General features: G+C 37.8%; 1 protein-coding gene across 1 annotated transcript; it reads right to left on the reverse strand.

The window, feature by feature from the left end:
- Positions 1-6,802: 6,802 nt before the first annotated feature.
- On the reverse strand, positions 6,803-11,868 carry nefma (neurofilament medium chain a). Its single transcript, XM_053479084.1, has 3 exons — positions 10,785-11,868; positions 9,689-9,813; positions 6,803-9,106 (listed from the first exon to the last, which is right to left on the reverse strand). The coding sequence occupies exons 1-3, from the start codon at positions 11,784-11,786 to the stop codon at positions 7,684-7,686; spliced, it is 2,550 nt and encodes an 849-aa protein (XP_053335059.1). The 5' UTR covers positions 11,787-11,868; the 3' UTR covers positions 6,803-7,683.
- Positions 11,869-22,490: the final 10,622 nt, after the last annotated feature.

The raw sequence follows: 22,490 nt of genomic DNA on the forward strand, positions 1-22,490 counted from the left end.
GAAACTTAAACCCCAAGCAGCCAGCTTTACCAGTTTGAGACACCACTGTCTCCCATTTTATGCTTTAATTACTTCAATTTAATCAGGCCCATTATGCAGGTCAAGAACTTAATACATTCTGCAACCATGTGCAAAGAACTGAAACATGTACTGTCAACAACCATGAGCTCCTGAGGATTAGACAGAGGATCTGAAAATGAAGGTAATTGATGCAACCACCTGCACAAATATGTATACAAAACAACAATTCGAAAACAAAATCTAGAAAAACTACACTGTAAAAAAAAATCAAATAAGGAGCCCTAATGTAAAAAGGTTTAGTTGCACAGACGTTTAGAGAAATTTGCTGGCCAAACAAAATATATAATGTTGCTGTTTAGTTGACTTAACATGTACCCAGTTCAAAATCTTAATTTGACTCAACTTGTAATTCAAACATTTAAGTCAGCTCAAGCAGTATTGGTTTTGGGCTCAAATAATATTTTTTTTATCTATGGTTGACTTTTACCAACTTTTTATACCCTCAAAAAGGTAAGCTGTCTTCCATTGTAGCCCACTGATGTGATCGTTTTCCTATAAAAACAAGTATGTTGGCCTAACAATACTCCAACAATTAAAACACACAAACATTACTTTAAAAAATTATACTTTAAAAACTAGTCAAAGTTTAAACAGTGATTTATATAAAATAGAAAATACAGGTTCTCTTTTGTTTGAAGGTCAAAAAAATACCTGGATAACACCAGTGCTTATCAGTCTCTTACTAATTATTTTACATTACAACATCATTACCATTTTTAAAAACAATGATTCTTCCCCCCAATGTGTCAGGCTATGGCAACAAGAGTTTGTTCCTTCACTTGTGAATCTGATGGGATCATGACTCCCCAAGGCCAATGATAATCCTTTGAATGGCTTCTTACAGTAGGTGTTCATCCAGTTGTTTTAGAATTCATTGTTTAGAGCACACATCTAACCAAACATCACTCCTAAAGCTACTGCACAAGCAGCCAGGCCCTCAAGGACTACTAAAATTTCTAAAAACAACAGCATGCTCCCCTCCTGTAGCTCCAAAAGTCCGACTGTCACCCTTCTGACCCCAATCCTCCACAGCAGAGCACTGGTTAAAAAAACAAGAGAAGTCTTGTATGGACAAAGACAAATGAATTTCACAGAATATCTATTATAATGAAAATAAAATGTATTAATAAGGCCAAAATATACCACCAGAAAGTATAAAATGTTTCTGGAATTCTAATGATGTTTTAAAGCTACATATTGTTTCACATTCAAAAGGGTTTGATATTTTCTTACTTTGTCATTCTCAGGAGTAACTGCATGTTTGGAGTGAAACTCAATTTAATATTTTATACATTCAAGTTTACCGATAGAACACTCATAGATGAGCATTAGCGACTCCGGAAGTTTTTATATCCTTGAACTTACCAAGTTCTTAGTACTTAAACTTAGTACTGAAGCGCCATTAATGCTTAATTGTTAAACATTTTTTGAATATCCGTTAGCTGAGCTGGTGTGGAGCAGGACGCTGTTGATGGGCAAAAGTCAGGACAAAAGTGGGGAAAAATAGATACGGTTATGAACGATTAGCTCCTTAACTCCTGTATAGTGTGGTAACATGAAGTCTAACGTTAGCTAAGCTCACCTCAGTAATGTCAGGTTACCTCAGTCTAACAATAAACGGAAACACACAGCCTCACGTATGTAATGTTAACTGTCTACATACCTGCAAACCAATTGAAACATATTTTATATAAATAAATAATGACATAAATATGTACCCAGAATAAAGTGCACAAGAACACAATATTACCTGTTGTCCCAACAAATACCAGTGTGAGAAGTTGGACCAACAGTACAATATTAATTTATTCAACATTTATCTAGTTGGAGTTTTAAGGCAGTATTAAGGCACTTTGGAAACTAGTAAAAATGGGACTTCTTGGCCCAGTAACCAAATGTACAGTGGTGTGAAAAACTATTTGCCCCCTTCCTGATTTCTTATTCTTTTGCATGTTTGTCACACTTAAATGTTTCTGATCATCAAACACATTTAACTATTAGTCAAAGATAACACAAGTAAACACAAAATGCAGTTTTTAAATGATGGTTTTTATTATTTAGGGAGAAAAAAAATCCAAACTTACATGGCCCTGTGTGAAAAAGTAATTGCCCCCTGAACCTAATAACTGGTTGGGCCACCCTTAGCAGCAATAACTGCAATCAAGTGTTTGCGATAACTTGCAACGAGTCTTTTACAGAGCTCTGGAGGAATTTTGGCCCACTCATCTTTGCAGAATTGTTGTAATTCAGCTTTATTTGAGAGTTTTCTAGCATGAACCGCCTTTTTAAGGTCATGCCACAACATCTCAATAGGATTCAGGTCAGGACTTTGACTGGGCCACTCCAAAGTCTTCATTTTGTTTTTCTTCAGCCATTCAGAGGTAGATTTGCTTGTGTGTTTTGGGTCATTGTCCTGCTGCAGCACCCAAGATCGCTTCAGCTTGAGTTGACGAACAGATGGCCGGACATTCTCCTTCGGGATTTTTTGGTAGACAGTAGAATTCATGGTTCCATCTATCACAGCAAGCCATCCAGGTCCTGAAGCAGCAAAACAACCCCAGACCATCACACTACCACCCCCATATTTTACTGTTGGTATGGTGTTCTTTTTCTGAAATGCTGTGTTACTTTTACGCCAGATGTAACGGGACACGCACCTTCCAAAAAGTTCAACTTTTGTCCCGTCGGTCCACAAGGTATTTTCCCAAAAGTCTTGGCAATCATTGAGATGTTTTTTAGCAAAATTGAGACGAGCCTTAATGTTCTTTTTGCTTAAGTGGTTTGCGCCTTGGAAATCTGCCATGCAGGCCGTTTTTGCCCAGTCTCTTTCTTTTGGTGGAGTCGTGAACACTGACCTTAATTGAGGCAAGTGAGGCCTGCAGTTCTTTAGTTGTTGTCCTGGGGTCTTTTGTGGCCTCTTGGATGAGTTGTCTCTGCGCTCTTGGGGTAATTTTGGTCGGCTGGCCACTCCTGGGAAGGTTCACCACTGTTCCATGTTTTTGCCATTTGTGGATGATGGCTCTCACTGTGGTTCGCTGGAGTCCCAAGGCTTTGGAAATGGCTTTATAACCTTTACCAGACTGATAGATCTCAATTACTTTTGTTCTCATTTTTTTCTGAATTTCTTTGGATCTTGGCATAATGTCTAGATTTTGAGGTGCTTTTGGTCTACTTCTCTGTGTCAGGTAGCTCCTATTTAAGTGATTTTTTGATTGAAACAGGTGTGGCAGTAATCAGGCCTGGGGGTGACTACAGAAATTGAACTTTTAACTGTGATAAACCACAGTTAAGTTATTTTTTAACAAGGGGGGGGCAATTACTTTTTCACACAGGGCCATGTAGATTTGGAGTTTTTTTTCTCCCTTAATAACATAATCTTCATTTAAAAACTGCATTTTGTGTTCCATTATGTTATCTTTGACTAATAGTTAACGGTTTTTGATGAGCAGAAACATTTAAGTGTGACAAACATGCAAAAGAATAAGAAATCAGGAAGGGGGCAAATAGTTTTTCACACCACTGTATATCTAAAGAAAGGAGGAGCTTTTGATGAATAGAATACCTTGCAAACTATTAAGCATGTGAGTGAGTCTATTATGCTTTGAGGTTGTGTGGCAGCCAGAGGTACAGAAAGAAAATGGCCAAAAATTTGGAAGATAATACAACACTGTGAGACAAGGAACTAAAAGTTGGCAAGAAATATTTTTTACCAAGACAATTATCCAAAATATACCGTTAATTTTACTTTAAAGAATGCAAGTTTAAGCTTTTGGAGGGGCTTTCACAGAACTCCGACATCATCAAATATGTAAGCAGATTAAACATTCTAAAATGTAAACATTCTATTTAGTTATTAACGAATAACTCGTTACTTCATGGAACTTTAAAGGAAAAGGGGGAAAATTTATAAAACAAGAATAGATAGACTCCTAACTGTCTACAAAAATGCTTACAAGCTGTAATATCTGCCAAAGTGTGTATTACAAAGTACTGACTTGGAAGGATGTCAACTCTCAGGGCATGCCACAATTACTATTTTATACTTTCTATTTTGTAAGGAATCGCTCTCATTCTATATACTGCTTATAGAGTGCAGGGTCATGGGATGCCTGGAACCCACACTGCAACTGAACTAATTTGAAAAGAAACCAAATCTAAGAATATTAAGCTTATTTCTAGTCAAATGTTACTAAAATTGTAATGAAAAATGTCTTGTTCTATTGGCAGATCATTTTTCTTCTTTCGAGAAATTAATTCCTAAAAACTAGCAAAACTCTTTGCCAATAGAACAATATGTTTTTTGCTTGCAAAAAAAAAAAAAAGAAACATTTGATTAGATAGAAGCTTAATAATCATGTACAGTATTTGGTTTGTTGTATTCTTATTTTGAGAAACTATTGAAACTTCACATACAGACTAAGGAGTACTTGAGGGACTTGAACCCTCAACCCTAAAGGTGCAAGGCCACAGTGTAAATTCCTAAGCTTGTAAAGAACCTTATGTACTTTTAAAGTCATGAAATTTTAAAAACACTTCACTGTGGCAGTATGTCTTTTGCCTACCTAAAAATGAAGAAACGTTTGCATACAATTGTATCTGTTAATAAACTTTATTCATTTTTATTTTAGTTTAGTTTTAAACCAAGTATTTAAACAGTATATATTGTCTTCAGTGCATATTTAATTAAGAAAGGAAAAAAGAAGGTATATAGGTATATACATTATGCTCTAGTGTTCTTCAGTGATTAATGTAAGCATGCACAAACTGCAAAGCAGTACATAAAGCAGTACATCCTGTCTCAGGGGAAACTGGACTTTTTAGACACTGGCTCCTAATTAGAAGTACAAGAAAAGTATTGTAGAAATCTGCAATAAGGATTGTTAGACCTGTGCCAGAGTATATAAATAAATTTGTTGGTGTTGTCAAATAGCATTTGTATCAGCTATAAAATGCATACCTATTTGTATTTTTACAAGACTTTAAAGCATGCAAGAGCATCCCACCACACATAGAATATCTTATGTAGAACAATGAAGGTTTCAGATGAAATGTAAATTTGTTATTAGGACTTAGTGTCCCTTGTTTGCTTATCAATATTTAAACAAATGTTTTGATGCTGGTGATGATTGTGTTTAAGTGACCTATGAATTGGAGGCAACATTTATTATTTGATTGCAAGTTTTTGGATATTTTCACTTCTGATAGTTAGGGTTAAGACTTTGCTGGTAATAGACCTTTGGAGGACATTGTTATTGAGAAATACATTTGAAAAAATAATGCACCAAATGTCCACTTCATAAGGAACTAACTGCATAGTCTCAATTCTATGGATTCTTAAAATTTAAGATTCACATGGATTTTTACAAGGTATTGAAAAAATGCTTGATTTTGAATGAATTTCTGGTCTGTGTTTAAATGATTGCTTGACATAATTGCTAAGAGATGTGCCAATGGTCAGATGCACATTTTTAGCAACAAAATTCAGATTGTTTCAGATCACAATTTAGTCTGTGGCATTTAAAGTATGCTTAATTGGTAATATGGGACCAAGAAATCATTCCCCATTCAATTATACCATTAGTAGATGCCTAAACTGCTAATATATAGCAGGTTGGATTCACAAAATAATGTTGCATGTTACAGTAGAATACAGGGTTCATCAGACCGGGTGATGTTTCTTCAGTGATCTAGTCCTGTTGGTCTACAGGAGTAGAACCAGACATGATCTTTTAATGTATCCCATTCACCTAAGCGAGTGACATTCTGAAATGTTTTTTATGCTCAAATAATTTTTTTTTTTTTTAAAGTTTTTTTTCATCTTGCCAGTTCAAAACAGTTTGCCCAACTCCTACAAAGTCTTTTACTGGATGTTATTTACTCACTGAAAGTTGTATGTTTTTTAATACCATTTTCTGTAACTTTTAAATACCGATATGCATGACAAATACCAGGAAGATTAGAATTTCTTTTAAAATACAATGACAAGAATGTCACGCTCAAAGTTACTGAGATTTTTCTCCATTTAGATGTGTGATGTCAACTGAACTGAAGCTCACACTGTATCCTGACTTTATGCATTGTGCTGCTGCCATGTGATAGGCCAATTAGAAAATTGATTCATCAATAAGTAGGCATACAAGAATTCATAGTGAAGTGGCTATTGAATGTACAGTATATTGGAATTTATATTATGCTATGACATTATGTCATGCTACTTATACCGCAATTGATCTTGTTTTTTTTTTAGGTTAATAAGGTCCCACAACATGTTTATGTCCTTACAAAGGTATTGTACAAAAAATATTTTTTATGTTTACACACACTCTTTTGAATTTTAATATTTGTACTTTATGAAACATTTTCTTATAATGAGCCTATTTTTTTCTGATATCATGTGATTAAGTTGGCTTGTTGCATTAATTGAATTTTGGTGCACATTTACAATAAGTATAGCATCTTAAGTAAACAATTAGGAACCATAAGCAGCTACAAATGCCAATAAATACATATGGAAATGTGATGGCTATACCAATTATATTATTATACAATATATTAACCAACTCATTCCTATGCACTTTTTGACAATAATCGAGAAATTTATAGTAGACATTATTTATTATACATTATGTCATAAATGTACTATTGTACTGAATGTGGATCCGAGATAAAAAAATGAGATAAAACCTTGTACACAGAACAAAAACACTTGAAACCCAACACATTTCAGTTTGATGTTTATTGAGCATATGCTGAAATGCATTACGATGACAATAGACATGGGATTGCAAACCGTAGCACCTCATTAATGTGTAAGAAGTATATTTCAAGTCCAGTCTATGCATACAAGAATGTGTGTGCACAACATTGTGTTTCTTTTTTGTCATTTGCACTCATTACGTAAACATAATAGACAACAGTAAAAAGCATGTTTAAGGCTAGGGAGTTTCTTAATTGCTTTATGTACTGTGTGAATATGATAATGGGCTTGCTTGTATCATCCGTTGTTCAAAACTGCACTATGTGATTGTTGTGTTTGGCTCAGTCAGTGTGTCCTCACGCTTTTATATAAGTAAGGCTACTTTGTTGGAACGCAGATTTTTGTCACACTTAAATTGTCCTCAAGACAAACAGCATTCGACATCATATATATTTCTGCCACTCTCTCAGCATACATTCTTAAGCTGTGCAAATCTGATTTTCTTTCATACATACGGATTGTTTTTCTACCCCGAAGAGTAGGGGAGCATGCTCCCCCCTGAGCTGGCATGCAGACGCGCCCACCCCAAGTGCCCTGCCCACCCCATGCCCACCCCCCAGGTATTGCAGACAGAAAGGAAGACGTTCGAAACCCTGGTACCTACACAGCATCTGCAGCAAAATTTTAAGCTGTCACTCAACATGCATTTAAAATGTTTAGCTCGCCGCATCTTATGGCTTCTCTCTATGCATAATTTTTTTGTTTCTGTTAAATCGTGTTAAATTTTCAGAGTGGTTAATGTAATTAGATACATTGTTATCTAGCTTTATGATTTCTGTGTAACATTAGCTTGGATTGGAGCGCTAGCATCTTTTTCAACTCCTCTTCACAGTTTAAGTGCTTCTCTACTCATTTTCGGTGATTTGCTTCACGGTGTGGGTGGAGACTTTCTCCATTTTCTTGGTGGCCACCACTGTTTCCTCCACATTCTCTTCTACTGCTTTCACAGTTTCAGTGACTGTGACAGATGTGGTGACATGCTGGGCTCCATCCTCACCAGTGGTGATGGTCTCCACTGTTTTGGTGATGACAACCTTCTGGCTAGGGTCATCCTTGGTAGGGCTTTCAGCTACTCCATTTGAGATCACATCTTTCTTCTCTGGCTCTGTCTTCTCTTTCTCCTTTTTGTCCTTATCACCCTTTTCAGTGTCATCTTTCTTGTCTGTCTTCTTTTCTTCAGACTTTTCCTCCTTGCTGGGTTTCTCATCAGGTTTTGTGTCTTCTTTCTTCTGTGGTGTATCTGTGGTTATTTCCTTCTTGGGACTTTCACTTTTTGGAGATTCAGCTTTTGGAGTTTCTTTCTTGGCATCCTCTACTTTTGGGGCCTTTTGGGTCTCATCCTTAGGAGAAGCAACTTTTGGGCTCTCACTCTTTGGAGAAGAAGCTTTTGGGCTCTCACTCTTTGGAGAAGCAACTTTTGGGCTCTCACTTGTTGGAGAAGAAGCTTTTGGGCTCTCACTCTTTGGTGATAAAGCCTTTGGAGACCCGCTCTTTGGAGAGGCAGCCTTTGGGGACTCACTCTTTGGAGAGGCAACCTTTGGAGACTCACTCTTTGGAGACTCCTTTGGTGATTCGGCTTTAGGAGACTCAGTTTTGGACTCCTTGTCATCTTTTTCTTTTTTGTCTTCTTTGTCAGCCTCATCCTTTTTCTCTGATTCTTTCTCCTCAGTTTCTACTTCTTTTTCTTTAGCATCTTCTTCTCCTCCCTCTTCTTCTCCATCAGCATCTTCTTCTTCAGCCTTTTCCTTCTCTGGTGAAGCCTTTGTCTCAGGTGCCTCAGTGCTCAACACGGTTTCCTCAACTTCCACTTCCTCTTTGCTTTCTTCTTCAGTTTCCTCTGCATCTTCTCCCTTTTCTTCTTCCTTTTCTTCCTCACCTTCTTCCTCATCCTTTGCTTCAGTACCACCTTCTTCCTCATCACCTTCTTTAGTCTCAGCTTCCTCAGCCTCTTCAGCAGGTGCGCTGGCACTCACTTTGGCCTGGGTGGAAGCAACAACTTCCTCCTCTTCTTCTTTCTCCTCAGCCTCCTCTTCAGCTTCTTCCTCTTCCTCATCTTCTTTCTTTTCAGACATTTCTGCTGCCATCTCTGCCAAGACATCATCCATCGACAATTTCTCATCTTCCACGCGAGTCTCTTCAATGATTTCCTCCACAAACTTGTGCTGGACCCTCAGTTTGGGGGGCTCAGCTTTGACCTTGGGACCTTTGGTGACAGTCTGGCGGTAGGGGTATGTGCTGAAGTGGGTCTCCTCTCCTTCAAGTAGTTTCCTACATAAATAGATTGGGGCCCAAGACATATTTAGGATGAATGCAATTCAAGTTACAAGTAGGAGGACAAATCATACTTGACATGGTGAATTATTATTACTATATACAATAAATATTACTGCTTTGTATTTCAGGGCACCCCAGTTAGGTCTACAAAGGCCTGACCAAGTTTAAATTTTTTTCTTGAGAAGGTTTATACTTAATCAGATCTTGAGTTGATTGTTGTTTGCTGCACATTTTTCCTGTTCTGACATTTATTGTTAATTCATTTTATTAAAATAGTTTCTTCCAGACATTCTAAAAGGGAAATTTCTGTAGGAAAAGATTTTCCATTCCATATTTTAAGGGGCCACACTGCAAGTCAATTGGATAACTTTTATAGTATATTTAAAAAGAAGAATTGGTTTGGTGATTAGGGTGGGGTTTGGGGTGGGGGGATGGAGCTGTGTTCATGACTGTTGATAGCTTCATTAATAAATGATAAGTAACTGGATAACACTCCAAATAAAATATTACTATTATTATTATTATTATTATTATTATTGTAATGTTGAAGAAGGGAATTTCGGACTAGACTTTTACCTGTATGCTGCAATCTCTATATCTAAGGCCATTTTGACGTTCAGCAGGTCTTGGTATTCACGCAGATGTCTTGCCATCTCCCATTTCGTACTCTTCAGCTCGTTATCTAGTTGGTGAATGGTTTCCTAACAAGTGTAAACACATGCAGTGTTGCCTTAGGTTAGTGCATAAATACATAAAACACATTTAAAAACAAGCACATTTTTACAATTCTTTCTTATCCTGACACTTTTCATGCCAACCTAACATATGCATGCATAATCGCAGTCTTTGCAGTATCCCTGTGCTGCAGAACCAATATTTTACCAGAGCAAAGAAAAAAGTCCCTACAGTCCAGTTTTTTTCTGTTGGTTGTACAACAGTGAAATGACTGCGCTGTTTCAAGGAGGTTGGTTGATGGGGGACAGAGAGAGGAAAATCCGCATTCTGATTAAGCTAGAAAAAAAGCAGGGACTGCAGAGGAGTTTACTCTAACCCCCCCCCAACCCATCCCCCCCCCCACCCCCCACCTTTACACCATGACACAGCATCTCTGCTGCAGTGGACTCACCTAGACAACTGCAACGAATTTTGCAACACATTTAAATATGCTATTATTTACCTGATTTCTGTTACTGCAATATTCATACACTACTACTAACAATAATTATTATTTTTATGAATATGTTTTTTCTTAGTCGCATTAAGTAAACATAAAGGTTATGTGGTTTGACCTCGGCTGTGCAGAAAAACCTCTAAACAAATCTACAACACAGATATTTAAAGACAACTAAAATGAAATAAAATGTGTATCATTCATGCAACAATAATGTCATTAAAGGCTAGTAATTATCATTGATAAAATACTAGTTAATGAAAGTTGTTTAATTTTAGTCTTTTGCAAAACTTTAAATGCACTTGCAAAAAAAATCCGTAGTTATAAAACTATGCTGGTAAATATTAGTCTTAAGTACGACTTTTGAGCATAGTCTAAAAACTCAAGTGCTCGGGCAATAGTTCTTTTTCTAGTCTCACCAACAAAACATTAATAAAGATTCCTGTTGAACAATTCTATTTATTCTGTATAGTGCTATAACTACAGGTGAGATGTGTTTACCTGTAGACTGGATAGGTCGGTGTTGTGTCGGTCCTCGATGTCGCTCAGTTGCCTCTCCAGAGACTCTTTGGTCCCGCGGGCGGCTTCAAGCTCCACCGTTTTGGCCTGCAGCTGGCGCCGGTAGTCTGAGATCTCATCCCGGGCGGACTTGATGGCGTCCTTGTTCTGCTCCGCAGCCTCGGTCAGTTTGGCGTAACGGCACATGAACCAGTCTTCGACCTGCTGCAGGTTGCGGTTGGAGTGACCCTCGAGCTGGGTGCGGATCTCTCGCAGAGCGTCGGTAATGTCTGCCTTCTGCCACTCCCTCTTCTCGGCGGTAACGACCTGTGATGCCTGCAGCTGTGCGAGCAGCTCGCCGACCTCTTCCTCGTGGTCGCCGCGGACGAAAGCGATCTCGTCCTGGAGGGCTTGGATCTTCTTCTCAAGTTCGGTTTTGGCCAGGGAGGCGTCTCCGGCATCCTTCTTCAGAGCGCGAGTCATGGCTTCGGTGTCAGCGCGCACTCGGGATTCGTCTTCCAGACGCTCACGCAGTCGCTGAATGTCGTCCTGCAGGCGCTCGGCATCAAGATTTAGGCGCGCCTTGTCATTGTGCAGCTGCTCGATGGCGGCGCGGAGCTCCTGGAGCTCGCGCTCATGCTGCTCGCCCAACTGCGAGCGGGAAACCTGCTTCCTCCGCAGTGCGTTGATCTCTCCCTCGATATGCTTGTTCTGCTCCTCCAGGAAGTGCACCTTGTCGATGTACACTGCGAAGCGGTCGTTCAGACCCTGGAGCTGCTCTTTCTCGTTGAGCGCTGAGTTCGGTGTGTTCAGGTCCATGCTCAGGTCTATGTTCTCCGCGTTCATCGTCCTCTTGTAGGGCACGGAGGACACCGGGCTGGCCCGGGACCATGTCTGCGAGCGGAAGCCGCTGGAGCCGGAGCCGCCGCTGGTGCGGCTGTAGCTTGTCCTAGTGTCCATCACTCTCCGGAAGGGACTTCCGAGAACGTCGAGCGAGTAGCTCATCCAGACAGGTGTGGTGGAGACCGTTTTCAGATGAATGGGGTACGTGTGCGGTGGAGGAGTACGCCTGTATATGAGTGGTGTGTGTGGCTCTCACAGCGTCCTGGATCTTGTACGAGGCTCTTATATACCCCAGGAGTGCAGGATTATTTGGACTGAACCAATGATCTCTCCTAGTGGGAGGGGCTGTTTGGACACTAGCTGTCAGTACTTTAGCATTCTGGCTGAAAAAAGGACATGGGTCAAGGTTGCGTGTTTGAGGGTTTCAGTGCTTGCTCTAAGTTTCCCATGCGATGCAGAAGTTTGATAAAATGATATATGACCTACTTTATTTATACTTAAAATTATATATGACACTTGTGTTAAAATGAAAATTGTGTATTAAACTGAAAATTCACTTTTCGTATTATTATTATTATTATTATTATTATTATTATTATTATTATTATTATTATTATTATTATTATTATTATTATTATTATTATTATTATTATTTTAGCTCCAGTGAAAATGTGGACTCTCTCCCAGTAAAATTTCATAAAACAAATCAAATACCTAACAACAACAACAACAACAACCATAATAATATAACATAATCCTAATATGTAGGATTGAGTACCTTACATTTTCTCCAGATCTGCACTAGTTGTATTTAAAAACTTAACAGGTTTTTCCAATGAGTCAGGAGTCAAGTCATTATCAGAACCTTGGACAGAGATTAAACTTGCAGTTTGCTCATTAAGCACCAAGGATAGCAGCCTTCATTGTGCTTATGGAGAACACTTCTATCATCTTTCTTGCAATGATTCTGCAAAAATTGTTACAAGCAAAAAAGAAAAGAAAAAATGGATAAGACCCTGTCTGAATATATTTCTGATTTAAAAAATATATATTTTACATTTAAAATAAATAAATTGTTATTTTTTTAAGTTTCTTTCTTTCCTCAATTTTGCTTGGTACTCAGCTGATAATTATGTGAATTTTCCTGTGTGCTATTACAATATTTATGTTCACAGGTTCAAAAGGGATAAGAAGATTCATAGCATAGAAGGTAATTACTATTTGCAGATGAAACACTAAGCAGACTGATGAATGAATTTTCTGGCTCCAGGAGGAAAATGCAATGTAATCATCAGCTTTCATATAATAGACACAGGAGCTGTGGCCAGCATTAGGCACTAAATTGAATTTACATGAGTAATCATTTACATACTCTTTGTTTTAGCTGAGCTCCAGGATGCTGCATTTAAAACAATATGTCAGTTGCATTCTGTGAACATGTCTATAAATGGGTTGGCTATTATTTACTTAATTTATGCAGCCATAAATACATTTATGTAGTCAGTTTAGGTTTTTTGTTCTAACCATAAGTGTATGGGAGGGACAGGTCATGCCAATGCTTAAATTAATAACCTATATAACATAAACACATCTAGAACCTTTGTGATGGTTCAGCATATTTAAAAGTGCTATAAAAAGAAATGAGGTGCTCATTTGCATATTTCAAAGGGCAATATTTTAATAATGCATGGTATAGAAAAGCATATGTTGTCCAGTCCTAATTCAAAAATAAACAAAAATATACATATTCTTTTGCAGATGTTTTATTTACAAATGAAGTCTTCAGTCCATCTGTAATATTGATTTTTTTTTTTTTATCCCTTGTGCTGCAGTGTGATGTCACTGCAAACTCTTTGACCTCACCGGCTGCAGATAATGCAACCATGCAATGTGCTATCTCATGATTCGAGTGCAGATTGCAATTTTTGAAAATGTGTTGTGCATTATATCAGAGTGGCAGGAGGTGCTGATTAATCACGTCTTATTGAGGAAAAAGCTTTTACCAATGCTAGCGCCATTTTTTATTAGAAAAAAGAAAATGTGTCCTTAATGGGGTGATTTGGTTATATCTTATATGTTCTATTTATAGCTGTTTGATTCTGTGCTCCATGTTTGCATTTGTGCATTCATGTGAAGCAACAGTACAACCATTAACGATGCTGCATGTCTTTGTGTTGGCTGTGCACTCTCACTCTGCCCTGGCTAAAGTAGACCTCCTTCAGTTGTGTAAATCAGCCAAGCTCAAGATGCTTTTGTGGCAGAGCTGTTTTTTTTTTTATTTTTTTTATTCAGCACAGGCTCATCCAGATGCTGCAGAGCACACAGAGTCATGTGCAGATAACACTGCAGCAGTGCCATAAGAGACAAACACAGCCCAGGTCTAATAATGGGTGCTTGTCACATTACTTATTACCATCATGTTTTTAGAGTGGTGGACATATTGGTGCAGAATAAGCAAGTGCTTAAGAGTCCTCTGATTTATTGCTGTGATGAGCAATACAGGCTATCGACTGTTACAGGGGATCTGAAGACACAGTCAGGGAAGATAAAACAGATACTACAATGATTAAACTAGCCTGTATCTCCTAATGAATCTGTATCTGGCAGCAGAGCAGTGGGGCAATTTGTGCAGGTACAGGTCAATAGCTTAAATTAATAGCCATAGCAAACATTATAATTGGAGAGAATTGAGCTACTTACTTTGATCATGTCATGTCAATGCCTGATGGGGTGAATTGAGTATTTTGGAAACGGCTGATCTTCAGGGATTTTTACACACAACAGTTTCTAGAGTGTAAATAGAATGGTGCAAAAAAACTAATAACATGCAGTTGGTGGCAGTTCAACAGGTTTGAGATCTCACCTTGTAACTTCTTGTTGTTACCAGAAAATAGCCAAGCTAGTTAGAGCTGTTAAAAAGGTTACAGTAACTCAAATAACCACTCTATACATACTGTACACCATGCAGAACCTTAAGGTTGATTGGGTACAACAGTAGAAGACCACTTCTGTTTCCACTTTGTCGGCCAGCAACAGGGAGCTGTGGCTACAGTGGGTATAGCCTTACCCAAACTGGACATTTAAAGATTTAAAAGTAACCCCATGGGTTTATTTTTTTTTTAAATGGTTTTTGGACCTGTTTTGATAGTCATTTGATAATGTCTAGTTTTGTTCATTATAACATTATGTTGTGAAGTAAAAAAAAATTGGCCAATGGCCAATCCCATGTAGCGGTTATGTGACTTCTGATGGCAGTTGCAGCACAACCAAATTATTGGTTTCACAATAACAAGGGTGAATATTTATGTAATTATTTTAGCTTAGTAAATTTTGCTGGAAACTATGTTGATGCCCCTGACACACTTCAATATTAGGGGCTATTTTATATAGATTGACAAGGATTAGAGATGGTGAAGACACAGGTACAGACTCCACCTTGTTAAATATATGATTGACTGTGGCTTGGGTTAGTGTGAATACACAGCAAACATCACACATGCTAACATCACACAAAATAAGAAGAAACTGACACCCAGAAACTTACACATAATGCACAGCTGCAACATAATCAGGAAAAAAATCAGATCCTGTATATCTGATTATATGCATGTTAGAAAAGGTGCTTGATCGGAGGTGTAATTCAGGGACACCATGACACTTTGCTGACATAGCTTCCTTTCTAAAGTACAACTCCAAATGCAACAGAAAAAGTAAAAAAGGGGTTCTAGCAACAGATAGTCATCATAAATAGTCCTTTCAAAACCAGAGTAGCACCAATTTTTCTCAAGAAGCAGAGGGCAAGGTGAAGTGAGGGGCAGCAATGATCTCCTCTTTGTCGAGTAGCTCTCCCTTAATGCACTAGTTTTATTCTTACTCATCGCTATAATTATTACTTATTTTGTGCACACATGCTTACACACCCAGTCACTATAGATAATTTGGAAATTCCTTTAAACCTAGACTGCATGTCTTTGGACTATGGGAGGAAAGTGGAGTACCCAGAGAAAACCCACTAAATGTTTTTGGAGATATGGAACAAACATTCCAGCTATACAGATTCTATTCTGATAACTTTAACTATTTATAAAGCAAAGTTTCACTCAGTTGTGACTCCACATTCTCTGTGCAGTATTTACAGTAGATGTATCACTCCATGGGAGCATCAGAGTCGCCCTGTCCCCAAGCTAGCGGTCTTATAAAGCTTGTAGCTTTAAAATTCTAAAAAAAATGCACAAAATCTTTAATTAAATTGAGATAATCAATTTGCTGCTGTGTGTCAAAAAACATTATGTTCCAAACAATAGGGTAATTGACTTTTTGCTACCTATTATTTATTTATTTATTTATTTGGTTTAAATGTTTTCTTGCATTCTCTATATGGAACATTGGATGGCTGCAACATAAGAGTCCTTACACTGACATTACATGATAACACACTGGGCACAGCAGCTGATGCTTCAAGTCTCAGTATTGTATTTTCACCCTTCAGGGTGCTCCCCTCCTTTAAATAGTGTGCAGTGATGCAGTGACTCAGCAGAAATGAGGGGGGCGTAAGGTAATATGCTTCTCTGCTGGGAAAGACAATGCAAAAAAAAAAAAGCCATCATCTCAGATAAACATTTTAACCAAAATCTACCAAACTCTGTGTACTCACTCAGGCTGAATGTATTTCTCTGACAGTCATGTTTTATTTATGTAAGAAGAAAAAGAAGGACACAAAATGTGTGTGTGTGTGTGTGTGTGTGTACGTGTGGAGGTGATTGGGTTTGTGTTAGAGAGAAAGAAACATCAGTGCAGGTCTGCAGGGGTGTAATTTAAAGGAACAATTCACCTAAAAAAAAAGACCTTTGACTCCTCTATACTTGCATAGTATTTGATGTGTAAGTAAAGAAGCCTCACTTCTTTACTTCTGAACTCTATATTTTTTTTTAGTTTATCATTATATACAACAGATTAACATGGTCAATAAATGAGAGTAGTCCATAACATCTAGTAAAAAAAATAAAAATTCTGACCGCCATCTTGTCTTGGCCACAGTTGCAGCACAATGATAATGAGTTTCCTAACCTCATGTGGCATGTGATCACTCACTGAGCTAAAGTGCCCTTTAAATCTCCAGACATACTTTGTCTTCATCCTTGAAGGTCCTGTATATCTCTGTGTTGGAAAGGCGGGTCTTATTTTGAGTCTGGAGTTTAGTTAAAGAGAGGTGATGGGAGAGAAACATGTTAAAGGACAGTGAGTCTAGGCCTGAGGAGACATTGGGAGGAAAGCGTCCCAACCCAGACAGCCATAAATATCCTGAAACAACAGCTGCAGTCCCCTCCTCCCTCTGTCTCATTCTCTCTCTCTCTCTCTCTCTCTCTCTCTCTGTTTCATTCTGTCTTTCATTATCTCCATGTCATGCATGTCTGTTACATTGTAAGTATATTTTTATAGATGCTCTAAAAATAATCTGTAATTGTAATCAGTATCAGTATCAGTATTTCAGGTGTAATGATTGATTAATTGTTTGACCTTGAGAGGATCCAGACTGAAAAAGGAACCCCCTTTTCCTCTGGGTGGGATACTTGTAGATGATAATATTACAAAGTCTGGTGACATTCAAAGGAAAAAATATTTTGTGATGTACTCAGATATGGGAATGAGAGAGTATATTGTAACCATGGTTTACTAAGGCATGGGGATAAAATAATATAATGCATGGCAAGGAGATACTATGTGGTGGCCACAGCTTAATAATGCGTGGGAATGAGATTAAATGAGTTTAATGTATGACCAGGAAATACTATGTTGTGGCCATGACAATACTATGTTTGTATAACTTTATAACATAACATGTAGTAATGAGGCTATGAGGTTATTATACTGTTATACATTATTCTGTTTAATTTTCACACCATTAAAAGTTGAGTAATATCTCACCACAGAATATATTTGGCATTATATTTATATTATATTTGGCACTTTGTAATAAAGCATACACTCACTCATTGTCTATACTACTTTATCCTGTATACAGAGTTGCATGGAGCATGTCTTTGGACAGAGCAAACTCCATGCACACAGAGGTGGGAATAGAACAGGAATCGAACCCAGACCCTGGAGGTGCAAGGTGACAGTGCTAACCACTAAGCCACTGCCACGATTACAGCAAACAATCAAACAGAAAAAAACCTAACAATTTAACATATCTTAAATAAACACAGAACTGTGAATTTTTGCATTTGTCTTTTGAGCCAGTAGAAAATCAGGTCAGAGTATTTCGCATTACTGTGTTGATGCACAGGTCCAATAATAAAATTCAGTGTAAATGAGCTGTCTGTCATTGCTTAATATTTTCTTTCATAAGGTGTCACATATGTCATTTATCATGTTCTTTTTAATACATTGATTATTTGACCTTTCTGTTCAGGTAGACAAATTGATTTCCTTTTATTAATACAACAATTGTCTAAAGAGTTGAAAAAAGTATATGTACCGCCTGTCCAAAAAAACAGGCACACATTCAAATGATTTTGTCAGAACACTTTTAGTTTTGATTATGGTGTTATGGCGCTCAATATGGTGAAAAGTTCAAGAGTGAAAATGATTCCTTATGCTTCCAGAACCACTTTCATAATATGTACCCTGGAATATACCTGTGCCATCAGGGAAGAAAACCTACATATATTAATATATAGTATAATTTGTGTTCAATTATAGTATAATCTTGTGTTCACTCACTTACTTTCAATCACTCACTTACTAATTCTTTATACCCCTTATCCTGAACAGTGTCACGAGAGGCCTAGAGGTTATTGCAGGGGACTCAGGGCACGAGGCAGGGTACATCTTGGACAGGGGCTCAATCCATCTTAGGGCAAAACCATGTACACACCTACATACCCTGGATAATCTGGAAACGTGAAGCTTAATCTGATTGTCTTTGGACTGTGGGTGAAAACTAGAGTGCCTAGAGGAAAGACACCAAACATAGGGAGAACATTCAAACTCCATGCATAAAGGCCAGAAAGTAAGACTCAAACCCTTGCCCTGGAGATTTAAGGCCACTGTGCTAACCATTATGTCACTGTGCACTTGTGCAATTAAATTTTTGTTAATAAGCTTAATGTTTAAGAATATTGCAAGTAGCACAGGAACATGATGAAAGTCAGAGTGGTGTTTATTAACCTGCTCACGTTCTGGGTGTTCACTCTGCACTTACTAATAATTTATGGCTGTGTCTAATTGAAACTAAAAGTGTTCTGAGTGTGTGTGTATGTGTGTATGCGTGTGTGTTATGGTGGCTTCGCCCATTTGAGACGGTGCCATCAGAGCCATTAAAATGAATAACAATGGTTTTTTGTTTCATAGAGCACTATTTTAAACAGGCTTACTGTACAAAAAGCTTCACAGAGTGATGAAACAGTGATAAATTAGAAATAAAATGGAAAAATATACAAAAAAGAAAATTAAGCATAGATGTTAGCTTATCTTTTGCAATACAAAAATAAGTGGATCGAGATACTGACCCTAATATACCATTAGTTAATGATTAACATGCACTGGAAAAATGATAAAATGACTTACAAGGTTGAATTGAGTAATACATTTAAACCATGTTTAAAGCATCAACAATATCAATGCTGTAGCTGATCCACTCATATCTGCGCCCAAGACACACACACACACACACACACACACACACACACACACACACATACGCACACACACACACACACACACACACACACACACACACACACACACACACACACACACACACACACACACACACACACACACACACAGACATACACACACACACACAAAACCAGGATAATGAATCGACTCTTATGCTGATTCATTGGACTGTTTCGTCACATTAAATAATGAATCAGCAACTTTTCTGCTCTGGTTTGAAGCTCAACAGGAAAGAAAAAGCTGATAAAGATCTTTTTTTCTTTTATCATTGACATTAATGAAGCCTGCTTTATGAAGATTAATGAGGGTGTCAGTGGAATCTGTCATGAAAAATAGGCTCTACAATGTTTTTTTTGTTATAATTTTTTTTTTATAAAAGTTATCCAGAGCCTGAATAGATTAGAGCATCTCCAAAATGTCTGTGGGGTGTTCCCAGTATTAGGTGTTTAGTAACTGACTAAAATTGGTCTTTTAAAGGACAACTGGTGAACTGGTGACAGGGTTATGGGTAGAAAAGCTCCTGTACTTCAGATTGTTGGAAAGGTTAATGCTGGCTCTGATAGAAAGATGTCAGAACACATAGTGCATTGCAGATTGCTGCTAATGGTGCTGTGTAGGTGCAGAGCGATCAGAGCACCCTTACTGACCCCTGTCCGCCACCGCAATCACCGACAGTGGACATGTGCGCACTAAAACTAGACCACAGATAAATAGAAAAGGGTGGCCTGGTTGATAAATCATGGTTTTTGTGTTACATCATGTGAAGAGCTGGGTGCACTATGGAATAAAGAAAAACTGCTGAACACAGATGCCTTGGTTCCTGGTTCATTTGCATGTTACTTTGACACATATAACCTATCTAAATGCTGTTGCAGACCTGTGGTACACCCTGTTATGGCAACAGTATTCCATCTGCCACCGAATGACTAAGAGTTGAGTTTTAAGGATGTGCTGCTGAACTCTTAGTGCTAGATACCAAGGCCTAGATTTAGAGGTCTTCTGAATTCTTGTAAGGGCAAACAAAACCTACACAGTATTAGGCAGGTTGTATTGATGTTAGGTTAGATTAGATATAATATATACTCAGGTATTATCAGATACGATATTACATATACATGTACCTACCTAAACATAAAAAACAGCTATGTGGCCAAAGAAAAACCATTGATTAGTTAGGATATTTAGGAGAAAATGGGTTGGTTTGCAAGAGAGCATGAAAATGAGGCTTTGGAGTGATGAAAAAAGGTCATGTGGTCTAATGAGTCCAGATTTACCATATTTCAGGGCATGTAAGGGTAATAAGTACATTATACATAATGCCCACTGTATAAGCCTCTGGAGGCTTTAGTTCGTCAGGTTTAGGTTCAGCAACATGAATTGGCTGCCTGAGAGTCTTGACCTTAACCCCATTGGGATATTCTGAAGAAGCGTTTACGGAGATGTGTCATTCCCCCATCATCTATACACAATCTCATCTGGAAGTTCGGATGGAAATAAATACCGTGATGTTGCATAAAATCTTAGGGGAAAAAAAACAATATATGCGCCATAATCAAAGCTAAATAAGTTTTTTTTGTTTGGTTCATGACATGTTTGTGAGAAGTAGGCAGAAAGCTTGTCAGAAAGCTTTATATATATATATATATATATAAGGAGGTGGTTGGAAGTGGACAAGGTGGTTTCGGAGGAAAAATGTTAAATATGTTTCTTAAACAGAAAAATTAAATTCAATGTCCATAATAGTTTTTTCAACCTGTCGCAACTTATAGTGTGATAAATGTCACAATGTTTTTATTGTGAGCCTAGGGCACCAAGCGCGAGAGTCACACCCAGAGGAGCTTCAGTGAAGAGGTGAGGGTGGAGACATGGTGATGTCATCTGGAATGTCTGGGTGGAAGCGAGAGATGGAGGCAAGGGAGGCGTTGCCCAGGATCTGCAGTTTATCTGCAATGCATCAGCAGCTCTCTCTCTTTCTCTCTCTCTCTCTCTTTCCCCCAGGCGCACACACACACACACACACACACACACACACACACACACACACACACACACACACACACACACACACACGTCTCTTCTCATCACCTTTGATTTCTTAATCTGTACCTTGTGCAACAAATGCAAAACTTTATAAAACAACTGCATTGACTTTTTTATAGTATCCATACAGCAAAGCATATAAACTTACTGATTATACTCAGTTCATTTTTTTTTGCTTCTACTAATGGTAATCATTTCCCATTAGGTATTTTGATATGGGAATCTGGCTATATAAAAACCAAGTATTGTGTACAAAAACTGCTATTAAAACTAAGAAAGACATCGTATATAAATTCTATAAAGACACTGCATATAAACAAAAACCCACTAAAGTGCTTTCCTGAAAAGCTGCAGCAACATCATGTCGAATGACAGAGAAAAAGGGAGGGGTACAGCACATTTTTTATGACCTTGCATCCTGAGGTAACATCATCAGTATGGGTGGGCTGCCTGGTCACATGGCTTAGCCGACCAATGGCAGCTTGAGTCCTCTATCAGGTGAGAGTTTCTTCACATCAGGAATGTCTGTCTACACAATACATCACACTGGGGACACAAATAACTTTAACCTCCATACAGTCAATGCTGAAGATATGACATTCAGCAATTAAGGACACATAACACACTGTGCCAAACACAGATTTATACAGACATTCTGATAAAGAGCAGTGGATATGACAGAAAATGGTGCATGGTACAGTGTTAATGAATAGAATGACTCATCAGATAGTGGCGATGTCAATTAAGTGCATAAAGTTTTATGTGCGTAGATCGTGAAAAATATAATATTCTATTCTATTCTCTTCTATAATATAATTTCTAAATTACCTTCACAAACCCCCCATAGTTTACCCATGATTAGCTGAGTTGATAAGCTGAGTCATGGTCGGTTCTGACATGGTCTGATATTTCTTAAGATTCCATATAAATCTTTGATGCTAATATAATTTTGCTTAAGTAAGACAACCTCATAGCTTCCTGTCATTAACGCAAATAACAATGTTTATAATAATATTAACAAGATAAATACTAACATTGTGCCTCATTTGTTAATGTGAAAGTGTGTTTAAGCCAAATTAATTTAAAATGTTATATATATCGATTTTCTTTATACTTGTGCATATGTTGATCACACATAAA

The sequence above is a fragment of the Clarias gariepinus genome, chromosome 19, assembly GCF_024256425.1.
Source record: "Clarias gariepinus isolate MV-2021 ecotype Netherlands chromosome 19, CGAR_prim_01v2, whole genome shotgun sequence".
Classification (NCBI taxonomy): Eukaryota; Metazoa; Chordata; class Actinopteri; order Siluriformes; family Clariidae; genus Clarias; species Clarias gariepinus.

What these genes read in the sequence shown, in the direction of transcription:
- nefma (XM_053479084.1), bottom strand. Translation starts at nt 11,786, where the DNA reads ATGAGCTACTCGCTCGACGTTCTCGGAAGTCCCTTCCGGAGAGTGATG. An exon ending in CCGACCTATCCAGTCTACAG is followed by an intron (nt 9,814 to 10,784) that starts GTAAACACATCT and finishes TACACTTGTTAG; the next exon opens with GAAACCATTCACCAACTAGA. An exon ending in ATAGAGATTGCAGCATACAG is followed by an intron (nt 9,107 to 9,688) that starts GTAAAAGTCTAG and finishes CTATTTATGTAG; the next exon opens with GAAACTACTTGAAGGAGAGG.